Source organism: Paralichthys olivaceus, chromosome 2 (assembly GCF_024713975.1).
Source record: "Paralichthys olivaceus isolate ysfri-2021 chromosome 2, ASM2471397v2, whole genome shotgun sequence".
NCBI lineage: Eukaryota > Metazoa > Chordata > Actinopteri > Pleuronectiformes > Paralichthyidae > Paralichthys > Paralichthys olivaceus.
This window is the reverse complement of record NC_091094.1, coordinates 21,839,715-21,852,531: the sequence shown is the minus strand read 5'-3', so window position 1 is coordinate 21,852,531 and position 12,817 is coordinate 21,839,715. Positions and strand designations below refer to the sequence as shown.

At 44.7% G+C, this 12,817-nt stretch overlaps 1 protein-coding gene across 1 annotated transcript; it reads left to right on the top strand.

Moving 5' to 3' along the window:
• The first annotated feature begins 825 nt into the window (after nucleotides 1-825).
• LOC109643222 (RNA-binding protein 38-like) lies at nucleotides 826-12,376 on the top strand. Its single transcript, XM_069511637.1, has 4 exons — nucleotides 826-1,552; nucleotides 4,494-4,617; nucleotides 5,024-5,078; nucleotides 10,623-12,376. Exons 1-4 carry the CDS (start codon nucleotides 1,340-1,342, stop codon nucleotides 10,963-10,965), a joined length of 735 nt encoding a protein of 244 aa, XP_069367738.1. The 5' UTR covers nucleotides 826-1,339; the 3' UTR covers nucleotides 10,966-12,376.
• Nucleotides 12,377-12,817: the final 441 nt, after the last annotated feature.

Here is a 12,817-nt window from a genome sequence, read left to right as displayed (position 1 = left end):
TAAAAGAAGTAGCTGGCTTCTGTAACCATCTGGAGATCAATAGTAATTTTGATAGCCAAGCTATTACAAACAGTAGGATTGACCTGCTCTTCCAGACCCCTCAATCTGCCACAGAGGTTATTAATGTTTTTGAGCAGTCTAACATAACCATGACAGTGGAAAGCAAACGCTCCACACAAAGGCTACATCTGCTCCAGATGTTTTGGGAAAATGTGCAGTGATGTGGTTTAAAAAGGTAGCTTGATGTGCAGGGGTAATAGAAAATTGTCCAATTGAACTTAAGCCAGTTTTATTAAGGAATGCAGGCCATATAAACTCAACTTAGAATCTAAGTCACGTCAATGTCAGCTTTTGACATATGTACAAAACATAGATGGGATTAAAATGTTGTTTCCCTGTTGTAAACGTATAAGTACATATATGAGTTCTCTGTATATAAGTGACACGACATATATGTAATCAACAAATTAAGTCCTGCAGTGAATTTTAAGTACACAGCCAAAATCATTGAAAAATGAAGTTTAAAAAGAAAATATCAATCTACTCTTGTGTATTCTACAGTAGCACAATTAGACTATCTCCACTATAATGGGACATAAAATGAGATTATATTAGGAAGAATTATAGACAATAGAGTAAATTAAACCAAATCAAACTTAGGAGTGTGTTTTGTATTTAGTCAAAGTGGCGCACTTTCTACTGTTTCTCTCGCGCTGTATGGGAATGTTAAAACCTAACTCCTCTGCACATGCTGTTGATGTGCAGTGTCATGGTGACGCAGTGAAATGAGAGTACACTAAACAAATGTAAACTGGTTGATCGGATGGAGTAGAGGGGAAGCAGGGGCTGAGACCGGACTCGTCCATCAGACTGTCCCCGCTCCATGTGGCCTGCTCCCACATTCTCTTTGTGTTGGAAAGGACAAAAGCAGGTGCAGCTCCAGAGCCGGGGGAGGCGGGCCAATGAGAGAAGCCGCTGCCCAAGTTGGCACTCAGCGGGCACGGTGAGTGGTCAATAGTTAGGCACGGGCGTGGTCTTGTGCCGGGCGTATAAAAGTCTCCCCGCACATTTTTCCTGACGTTGTCACAGGAGCTGCTCGTCAGTGAGAGATCCGGCGGAGTGATCGCTCTACATGTCATCAGGTTGTTTCTAACTTCCTGCGAAGGTCACTGAGGAACCGTGTGTGTGTGTGTTCGCACTGATGCCGGGACGCTGCTGTTAGTTAAAGCTGTGACGGTCGCTCAGTGTGTGAGTGTGTGTGTGTGTGAGAGAGAGAGAGAGAGAGAGAGAGAGTGTGTGTGTGTGAGCCTCCCGGTCCGTCTCTCTCCGGCTCGACCCAATGCTTCTGCATCAGTTTATGAACGGAGCCCTGGAAGTCATGCATCCCACCGCGCTGCAGAAAGACACCACCTTCACCAAGATCTTCGTCGGCGGGCTGCCATACCACACCAACGACTCCTCCCTCAGGAAATACTTCGAGACCTTCGGGGACATCGACGAGGCGGTGGTGATAACGGACAGGCAGACCGGTAAATCCAGAGGATACGGCTTTGTAAGTGCGCACACACACAACTTCCAAACCGGCAAACATGCCAATTCTCCATGACAACTGTCTGCCCCTGACGTTATTATGTGTTCTTGACATAATCATTGTCATACATGTTATATGTTAAAGGTAACAGAACCCTCCCCCCCCCCCACCCCCCTCCATACACACACACACGCAACTTCTGAACCAGCTAGTTGTTAGCTTTACCGCCACACAGCTAATTTCCTCCGTTAAATTACCCTGCACTGCTAATTCACCATGACAACTGTCTGCACCTGACGTTATTATATGTTCTTCATATAATCATTGACATACATGTTATATGTTAAAGGTAATAGAACCCCCCCACCCCCCTTACATGCACACACACACACACACACACACACACACACACACACACACACACACACACACACACACACACACACACACACACACACACACACACTGAGGCTTATACGCACAATTGCACAGCACCTCAGGTTGTTTCGCCTGGTTGGGTATTTCAGCCTAATGAGGATGAGGGATCACACAAGTTGATGGGTAACTAAGAAGATTATATTTCAACATATGTCTGATGTCCCCCCCCCCCCACAAAACCTCCCAATGAACCCCACCCCCCCTTAACCCGGTCACCCCTGAGTAGCCGACTCTTTGGAAGTATGTGATGTATAGTCCCATCAAAATATATTATTAGTATGTGGTCCAATAGGCATTGATATGATTTATTTTAGTATATAATGCATGGTTGGCCAATATTTTTGCCTTTCATGGACATAATGGCTGGAATATTACTGGTGTGAAAACTCTCATTTTACAGAATAAACTAGGCAGAAAATATTGGTGTTAACATATTACATAAAAAAAACCTTATAGATCGATATATTTGTGTTTTCTTTAAAATTACAGTTATTAATGATAAATCTTAAACTGTAAAAGCCTCAATTATATTTCTATGTCATAAGGATTTTATGATGAGTACCTAGGAATCATTGTCCAAAAAAAATAATTAATAAAAAAAAAAAATATATATATATATATATATATATGAAGGCCGACATATCAGTGTCTGGTTCACATTGGTTAGGCTTTAATGGAGGACAAGGTTCTTGGGTAATTTAGAAATGGACATGACAGGTGAACAGAAGCGGAGCAAAAGCATCTCGTGTGTGTGTGTGTGTGTGTGTGTGTGTGTGTGTGTGTGTGTGTGTGTGTGTGTGTGTGTGTGTGTGTGTGTGTGTGTGTGTGTGTGTGTGTGTGTGTGTGTGTGTGTGTGTGTGTGTGTGTGTGTGTGTGTGTGTGTGTGTGTGTGTGTGTCTTGCTTGCTTTATATGGTTATTTTGGAGCAGTGGGGAAGTTGACCTTGCACACCCTGCCCTCCATTGTAACAGGATTTAGATCAAATCTTCACTGCTGAGCGAGAAATTCCAAGATGTTCACATGGGCTCTCTCCTGTTCTACAAATTGATGTTAAACTTCTCTCTGATCTTATCTTTTTGAGGCTGCAGACAGGCCAGGCCACCACAGGCAGTGTTGTAAATTAAAAAAAACAAAACATACACCAGGTTGTTTATGGTCTGCGATCAGCCATCTGATTTCAGCTCTTAGTGAAGAGTGGGGAACAAAGTTTACAGGTACATTAATCACAACCTGATCCTTGGCCACTGCTGCTGTCAGATTAATGAAAAACATCCAAGGCCCCCCTCCAGTCTATAATTTAAATCTGTTCTAATAAGTGACTTATCTTGTTCCCGGTAGATAAAGACCACCATTCTCTCTTTGACACAAAGAACAGAAGTGGTGCAAGAAATGCAAATATTTACCAGAACTTTGTAAAGACACATCTGCACTAATGTACTATCAGGCCAAAGAAGGAATGGAAAACTTAAATGTGTGCATGTTTACTTCTAGTGGCAGAATTGTAAGACAATTGCTCTCTGTGTTTACACATCAGCTCTCTAATCCAGAGAAAAAGCTGTCCTGGGAGTGTAGTTGCTATCAAACGGCTGCTTATTGAAGCTGGTGATTCAGGTTAGACAGGCTCTGGGCAATGTGGGTGCTGCTGAGGAGAAAACACAAACCTGTAGTACTGAAATGATCAGCACTTTGTGTGTTCAGCACCTTTTTTTTTTTTTTACTTTTTTTCTCGACCTGCTAATTCTGTTTCTGAGTGTTCCAGTTGGATGGGTAGCTGGAAGAGGGAGGTGGAGGGGCATCCCAAAGCTGAGCGCACCTTTTTTCTAAACACTCTTCAGAGGTGGATTAGTAGAACCCCCCACAGCATCGGCTCTTCACAGTGTAAACACCGCCTCGCTCCTTCCTGTGTTCACAACACAGACCCTGGAGTGGGCTTTGTTGTAGATACTTCCACTATGGAGAAGCGTACTGCTTTTTCGTCTTTTAAAAACGTCCCCTTAAACAATGCAAGCTGTGGCCTACATTCATCGCTCGGTCCACACTCGGAGGTTATTGAACCCTCTGAGTTGGCAGAACGTGGCACACAAAGCAGAAGGGCTCGTCTAATGCCAGGAGGGAGAGAGGAGGGGTAGACTAATACCAATCTCCTTAATATTTTGTCCCTAATTGGATAAGCTCCTTGGTGCTCTCCTCAGATCCATATTTCAGCAGCTCTGCCCGTGGCTGAGTGGCAGTCAAGTGGCTGGCTACTGCTGCTGCGGACATTTTGCAAAGCTGATCATTCATTGTGCTTTGTTTGTTGTTTCCCCTCTTCACCACAGAAACAGAATCATAACACTGGGAAGCCTGTAGGGGGAATTTTATGAGACCAACTGTCTGGGTTTTGTGTTGTTCTTGTTTTGTTAAATATGTGTCACGTCATCAGCCAGCAACGCCACGCTAATTTCTGTTTCGTAACATGAGATGATGATTTCTTTTATTTCCTTTTATTGTGAGACCTTGTTGAAAAGTCTGACTCTGTTGCCAGGTGACGATGACAGACCGAGGAGCAGCCGAGAGAGCCTGCAAGGATCCCAACCCTATCATCGATGGTAGGAAGGCCAACGTCAACCTGGCATACCTGGGAGCCAAGCCTCGCAGCATACAGACAGGTGAGATAATTGTTTCATGATTCAGTTGAATCATCAACAAAGTCCTGCTTCAATCTTAATCAGTGTCACATAACGGAGGAGAATGTCTCAGCCTGCACCAGGTAAAAAATCTCCTCCTGAAGCTTTATTCAAATGGTTTTATCTCATCCCCCAAGACTATGTTTACTACAATTTAGTGTGTGTGACAGTGTTAGCTCACAATCCAATCTGCCCATATACTGCAGATTTTATATTACCATACTAAGTAACACTACACACATGCCTTTATTGTTGTTTATTGCACATTTGAAACCGTTGTTCTATTATGTGTGGATTTGAAACCGACTCTGTGCCCTCTGTGTATTGTTCTCTCGTCCTCCTCTGTAAATGCAAATGTGTGTCTGACAGCCGGCCTCCTATCTTCCAGGCATATCCATCGGAGTACAGCCCATTCACCCAGCACTCATCCAGAGGCAGTATGGGTAAGTGAGCGGGAGTGGGCGCTTGTTGTGTTCTCTCATGTTGTGCTCTGCGGGACACCACTAGCCTACTATTTATTTGACAAACAGGGCCTCTGGAAAGTACGTGTCAGTTTCTGTGACCGCGTGCAACTCCACAAGTAGTCCGTTAGAATATTTGAGTTTCTTAGGGGGCCGGGAGATGGTTTGCATATCTGTGATAATAGAAGAGCATTCCTGAGGCGAATGTGTGACACCCGTGTTAAACTTCTGTCAGGGGCCTTTTGACTCGCGTACCTGCCTGAGTGGGCTCCGTCACAGAGAAGGCTTCCCAGAAGTGGCTTGTGTTGTAGAAACAGCCTGGATAGAGCAGCCACGGTCTGCCGAGCAGCTAATGAGCATTTCACTGCAGTAATGACTCCTCTTCCCCTGCAGCTCTTAGATATCAGCCCTCCAGCAACAACCCACCACCATTCTTTTTTTTTTACATACTTAAACTCTGATCTGTGGAAGACTGAAACAGCAGGAGATGTCCTGTCACCATTAAGAAGTAGTTTTTTTTTTGCCATATTTTGGCACAAAGTTCTACTAAAAAGCTACATTTCTACATTAAGATAAGGTTGTGACGATTGAGTAGCTTGTACACAGAAAATCTAACTATGACAACAAAGTTGATTATGCAATTCTTTTTTTTGACCAAATGTGCCAAACATCTGCCAGACAGGGCTCCTCAATTACAGATTCAGTTTTTTTCTCAGCTTTTATTTTAGTATTGGTTGTTTTTGGGTTTAATTCATTCAGGCAAAATCAGTAATACACCCTTGAGGATGTTTTCATCACAAGTAACTGGTATACACATTGTTTTTTAAAGGCATGTAAACCTGCTAATTCTACTTTACCCGCTAATACTCCCCTCATCTTAGGATCAGTCTTGAGCACAATTGTGGTTAAACAACAGACATTCCGAATAGAATATCTTTTGTGGAATGGCACACATTTCTTATCTTAAATGGAGATTGTGTTTATATCAAGGAGGAAGCCCTTGAGTTATTTAAGTTGCATATTAATATAAGTAACCAGCAGATGCAGCCTTATAAAGTGTGTGAGTCTGTGAGTTTCAGGGAAAACCCAGAGATGGTCCACAGGGACATGGACTAAATAAGAGGCATTTGGTGCTTTAGCGAACCCAAAGATAAGACTCTCACACCAGCCATACCCCCTCTCTAATGTCTTGCTGCATCTAAATGATAAATCCAGGGGTCCACCAGGGACATGTCCCATCATAATCTACTGAGGATACTGATGTCATCCATGCTCCTGCTCCCACAGTGAGCGTGGATGCTACAGAAAACCCCAGAGTTTGAAATGTGGAGCACAGTGCTGCTTTGAGGCTGCATGTGTCTGACAGGTGCTGGCTCTTATTACAGCCTTTTACACCCCTTTAATCTTCCATGACCAACACCCCAGAGACTTATAAGAGGCGCACAGAGCACCTGTCTGCCTCTGTATGGCGGGTGACAGACGCAGGCCTCCCTAACATGCCAAGTGTACAAGTGGCTTTTCTTTCAGCCCCTCTTCTCCCCCCAGACATATGGTGTGAGGACATGCTCTGAAGTAGGATTTTGGACAATGCATTGAGTGTAGCTGTGGTGTTCTGGTTCAGACTCACTGCTGTTGATGTGTGTGTGTGTGTGTGTGTGTCTGTGTCTATATAGCTGTGGTCAGCAGATGCTGTATACTGTGTGGCCAGAGGGGTCACAGAGGCCAGGAACATTGTTTTTGATGGGGAGGGGAGGAATTGTCAGTGCACTAGCAGATTCATCTCCCTTCATGCATCACCTCCTCCACTCCACACACAGTCAAGCCCCTTTCCCACGTCAAGTCGTCCGTTTTTATCCCCCTAACAGTGTTTTTAACTGAAATCTCTCCTATGTAGTGTTGCCACTATCATCTGATGGAGCCACAGAAAACTGACACCTCTGTGAGAGAGGGAGGGAGGTGGGGGTTTAAAGAGAAGATTGAGGGGGGAAGGTATCTAGGGGTGTGTTCTGGGACTAATGCTTAATGAGGCTGTGTGCTCCCTTGGAAAAACACCTCTACAGGTGTCAAACAAAACCCCTGCCCATAAAGAATATTCACAATCCTCTTGAACAAAGAGAGCAGGGAGGGGCATCAAGTCCTCATGTCAGTGTTTGTAAGCCGTTTTTTAATTCCCCCAACCCAGGCCGGTCGCGTCTGTTTTCACACTTTGCGTTGCAGTGAGTCACGCGCTGGAGACGCTGGAGGTCAATTGTGTTATCCTGTAGAAATATTTAGCTGCTTGGTGTGGTATCGCCCAGGCTTTTCACATCTGCTCATTATGTGGCCTTCTTAAATGTTGAAGACTCCGGTCTGTATTCTGTAAAGGTTTACCGATTTCTGTTTGTCTGTGGATTTAGTTTTCTCCAGTGTCTGGGCCTGCCATCCTTAGAGTGGCACCATGTCAAATGCACACAGACTGGCCGTCAGCACAAATACAGCTGACCTATGATCTACTGGCCGTCATCCACATTTCCCCCCGTCACAGTCCCACAATCCACTTGTCATCTGGCATCTCTGTGGCCCCGGGAGCATGCTACTGTCCCCAACTTGCCTTATTCCCTATCCTTTTTTTCTTGTAAAATAAAAGGTAAATGTACAGCTAACATCTCCATCTCTTGTTTCCCACACAAAAGCCAGGATACAGGAAGGCTTTGTAGAGACAAAGCCTTTAACTTCCTTTAGGCTCACGCTATTTACATTATTTTCTATTCCACTTTACCTCCACAAGGTCACTTGATTTTGAGTCCAGATTAAGGCAAAAAACCGGTGGCGACCCACTGCCAAGGCCATGAAGAAGGCAGGCTCATTATACATGATGGGAGTGAAAGCGCATATGCCCCACAGCATTAATGTATGGTCATCTTTGAAAGCTGTGTGCGAGAGTGAATGCCTCTTTGTAAGTAGCTCAATAGCACTGAGAGGGCAAAGTGTAGATTGAGCTCATGGGTGGGGGGTTGCCTTCCTTTGCTTATGCGTCCTTGTTACATGCCACTGTTGTCTGGTTGTATGTGTTCAGGGTGCTGACATTGAAGATGCTTTCAAACATAACCTGAACTGTGGTTAATCTCCTAGAGTTCTCCAGAGGTGCTGCTGTATGTAAGAAAGTAAATGTCAGACATTTCCCAGAGTTCTTCTGCCAGTTCCCTAAAAACTGGATAATGTCTGAGTAAGCTCATGTGAGAATACAGCTGATTATACGGAGGATTCCCCACATTATCAATAACATTTCTAATGCGCGACATACGGATAACTGAAAAACATGAATACACATAGAAGACACCAACAAAGATGTCAACTTTTGAGATAACAGGAATCGAGAGCTTTACGTGACAAGAGCTGACGTCCATGTCGATGTGTTAATTAAAAATGTGATCTACACAGCGGAATATATACATTGCATCCTGCCTCTGCCTCCTATGCCACCCGCATCTGAGCAGAGAATCTCTGGCTGCTTTGTTTGCATGTGAAAGGCAAACTCCAGAGGATGTTCGGACCCCATTATGTGGTCATTCTCTGGAGTTCATGTCTGAACACCCCCCTTCATTCTGTGTAGAAGCAGTTGTTTATGTAATGCAGGGTATCACAGGTACAACTGTTTCATTAACATTCTGTCAATCTAACCAGTAGATTACACTTTTTTATCCTTCCCATTTCTTCCTGAAACACATTTCTGTACTGACTTGATGACACAATAGGACCTCATGTTATTGCTGACAATAATCACTGCTATCCTTATGCCACGGTTGCTCTGTGCCGCCAGCTGACCAGTGCCCCAGCAGAGGATCAGAAGATGCCCACAGTGCAGGAGGCGGTTTGACAGAAAATGTCTGTCTGTCCGTCCCATGCCCTCCTCCCTCAGCCAGCCTCTCTCCAAGGTGCCAGTGATGGCTTGAGAGTGCAGTGCCGTGTGCTGTGATGGATTGAAGTGTCTTTTTATCTTTCCCTCTTGTGTGATATGAATTGAAGAGGTTATGTTGATTGCGGTGTGACTCTTTCCCTATTATGGCATGGTTTGGGGTTTGCAGTGGTAACTGGTGTGTGGGTGGGTGGTTGGGGAGGAGGGAGAGGGGCCAGGGGACGTGTGTGTGTGTCTCTGTGTGTCTCATGATGACATCCCTATCCATGCATGCTTCCAACTTTTGCTGTGTTGCCTTCATGGCTGCCTTTTATTATTGATATTCTAATGGACTAAATCTTTGGAGGGAAAACTACTTCATACTACTACGTTTTTGTTTCAAAATGGCATTTTCAAACTTAAACAATCTCTGTCCACAAGAGCATTAAGGCTCTGTATCACTTTTAATCCCCTTCTATAATAATGGGCATGAAAATGCATATCACTTGACCACTTATGTACACTGGGCATAGCTCGTCTCCTACACATGTTAGCAGTTGTATCATGATGACTCGGCAAGCGATTGTTAGTGTCTACATCATCATTTCCAAATGCCATTGTTTCTGCCTGGCGTAACTTGAAAACATAGTAGTATGGATCTAGTTTAAGATGTAACTTGAACTGCAGTCAATGAAAGGTGTGTGTGTGTGTGTGTGTGTGTGTGTGTGTGTGTGTGTGTGTGTGTGTGTGTGTGTGTGTGTGTGTGTGTGTGTGTGTGTGTGTGTGTGTGTGTGTGTGTGTGTGTGTGTGTGTGTGTCATAGTATCATGGGTAAAGCCTCTCAAACACAGTTGGTTACATCACCCTCAATATGGAAGTTTTCTTTCTCGCTGCCCCCCTTACTCACCCACCCACCCATGACATTATCTCAAGAGAGATACTCCAAGGCCTGAGATAAAAACAAGCTCCTCGAAAGTCAAATTCCCTCTGCTTTCCTTCACGGATCGAGTGGCAAAGCACAGTACAATCCCCCAGACCCCACAGCTCTAATCAGCTACATCCCGGCCCATGAGACGCAGCAGAGCCTGGCACTCAGCCCCGATGAGCTCCCCCGCTGACATAATACCTCCCCCAGCTATAGCATCATCACCTGTAGCAGTCTGTATAAGATTTACATACCCAGTGAGAACTAGGAGAGAGTAACTTCTGCACTACCTTCATGTACTTCCTCTCTGTGTGCGTGTGTATTGAGTGTGTGTGTTGTGTATTCAACGAGTGAAGAGCAGCAGCTGTTAAAACACTCTGCTGATGCCTGAGCTTGAAAACCTGCCAGTAACGGCTGACTATCGCCCCCCCCTTGTCTACCTCAGGAGGCCCTACCTAACCGGTTTTGTAGGTTCTACTAACCGACACAAACTGGGAGTTGAGTCACCTTCGACCTCCTGCCTCTCGTCTATTTAGTCTTTAATAACAGTGGATCTGTGTGAAAGCTCTCCAAGTTCAGAACACGTACAGAGAGTTTATATTCCCAACACGCTTATCCTCAGGGAGCAATGTAAACAATAGAAGCCAGGCCTTAGGATTTCTCTGCTCTGCTGCTGCAGTCCCACTGTCTAACCCACCTCCCTGTTTGGTCTTTGTGTCTATGTGCAGGTTGGCCCAGCCATATGTCTACCCACAAGCCTTTGTGCAGCCCAGCCTGGTGCTGCCCACTCAGGTTTCCACCTCCGTCAGCAGCAGCCCCTACCTGGATTACAGCTCAGCCTACACTCAGTACGCCCAGGCCGCCTTTGAGCAGCAGTACCCATACGCTGCCTCCCCAGCAGGCTTCATGGGTTACAGCTACACTACCAGCCCCACAGCCTCAGCCGGTCCAGCCGCCGCAGCCACAGCCCCAGCCACCGTCCACCCGACCCTCCCCTCCGCTGGCGGCCCAGCCCCGGCCTTCCTGCACTATGCCCCGCAGCACCACATCCAGCCGGATCGTATGCAGTGAGCTGTAGAGGAAGCTGCGAGGAGAGGGGGTGGTACAGGCGGTGGAGGAGGAGGGGGAGGGAGGGAGTTATGGTCGCTGACGTTTGAACAGACAATAGTGAAACACCCTACAGGGTGACCTGGCTGTTGTCAGCAGGGGCTTTCAGGAAAAAGGGTAGGACTATTGCACTATACGATCAGGATGAGCCATTTGCTCATTGGATAAAGGGTAAGAGGGCAGGCAGGGATCTGAGGACTGTCGAGGTTCAGGTTGGGATGCTAAACAGCATTAAGTATATGGTGGCTTCCAAGGGCTTCCAGAAGCTGACACTTCATTTTTAATTATTATTTTTATTCTCCTTAATATTGTCATTGTCATATTTTTTTGTGTCTATGTGATTATTATAAATGTTGTCATAGGTTGTGGCTCAATCAGTTCTGCATGTCAGATTCATGGTACATATTGATTATTGGCGAGCTGTCTGGGACATGAAGTACCGCTTTCCCCCCCAACTACGTAGTATCTTGGGTGGATATGGAGGCGCAGGGTGGTGAATGAGAAAGCCTCTCAGCATCTCTTAATCATCCTGTTCAGGTGCAACATCCACAGTTAGGTGGAGCACTGCCCCACGAACAAACCTCCAGCGTTCAGTGCTTCGCAGGAGGATGGCGAGAGGTTTCACCTCAAGGAAAAAATAGCAAGTTTTGGAATAAAACTGTGGGAGTGACATTGTTTTGAGAGTTTGATGTCAGGGCTCCATTTTTTTATTATTTGTTTTAAGTAAAGAGGCCTTAATAAAGAGAGAACCTTTTTGAAACTCTTGATTCTTCAAGCGCTACCCCCATGACAGGACCAAGTGCGGAAAGCCCCTTGTAACTGCTAACTGTTCTCAGCAGTAAGTTATATTAATCTTGCCAATACTTGGGTCTTGATCATTTCAGATGGATATAGATAATCACATGCAGTATGTGGGAGCGCTGTGTATCGATTTTGAAAGGTAGCTGACACTGAGCGCAAACAACAGTGTATTTTTTTTTTTTCTTATTTTCTCACTGAGATTTAACTGTTGCTCTCAAAAGGACATTCATGTATAGCATTTTAAAATGTTTTCAGTCATCCAGTACATTTACAATATTTATATGTAGGTATTTATAAGAGATACTAAGTTAAAATAGCTTTTTTTGTTACAATGACTGTAGTTGTGGCACTGATGTCATTTAATCTGCAGATCCAGAGGTGTCGTATTCATTTTGTTCCCTCCTGTCACCATGTTGGTGGATTTGCTGAGGTGCACAGAACTACAGTAGATGCTCGTTTGTAGATCCTCGACTGGTTGCATCAGAAATTCTCTAGACTTTTTCAATAAAAATGTCTTTTACAGTCCCTTCCAAGAAGCCATACCAAAAAAATAAATAAAGAATTTGTACTTAAACATGCTTCCTGAGTTCTTATTTGACCGTTTAAGTAAAGTCTCAAATCAATATAATGAGAGTAAGTACACTCATATCATTACTTTTGTGAGTACTCAGTTGGTACACGCCCATCTTGGAACGCAGCCTTTATTTTTTTTTATCTCAACACCTGAAAGTTTCGGGAAGGTGTAACGCTGTTGAAACACTATTGTGGTGACATAATCTCTACACAGACAGAAACCCACCCACCAGTTAAAGCACTCAGTCTCCTTGTGTGTGTTCCTGCAACAGATCTCCAGAACAGATGACGCACACACAATTACCCTCCCAAAGTGGAAAAACAAGAAATAATCCTGAGTTCAGATGTAACCATGTGAATATTTGTGTTTACAGTTCTGTGTTATTGCAATGTCACTGTACTCGCAGCAAAACTGAGCCAAAGATGGTTCACTTGAGTGTGT

What these genes read in the sequence shown, in the direction of transcription:
- LOC109643222 (XM_069511637.1), top strand. Translation starts at nt 1,340, where the DNA reads ATGCTTCTGCATCAGTTTATGAACGGAGCCCTGGAAGTCATGCATCCC. An exon ending in AATCCAGAGGATACGGCTTT is followed by an intron (nt 1,553 to 4,493) that starts GTAAGTGCGCAC and finishes CTCTGTTGCCAG; the next exon opens with GTGACGATGACAGACCGAGG. An exon ending in GCCTCGCAGCATACAGACAG is followed by an intron (nt 4,618 to 5,023) that starts GTGAGATAATTG and finishes CCTATCTTCCAG; the next exon opens with GCATATCCATCGGAGTACAG.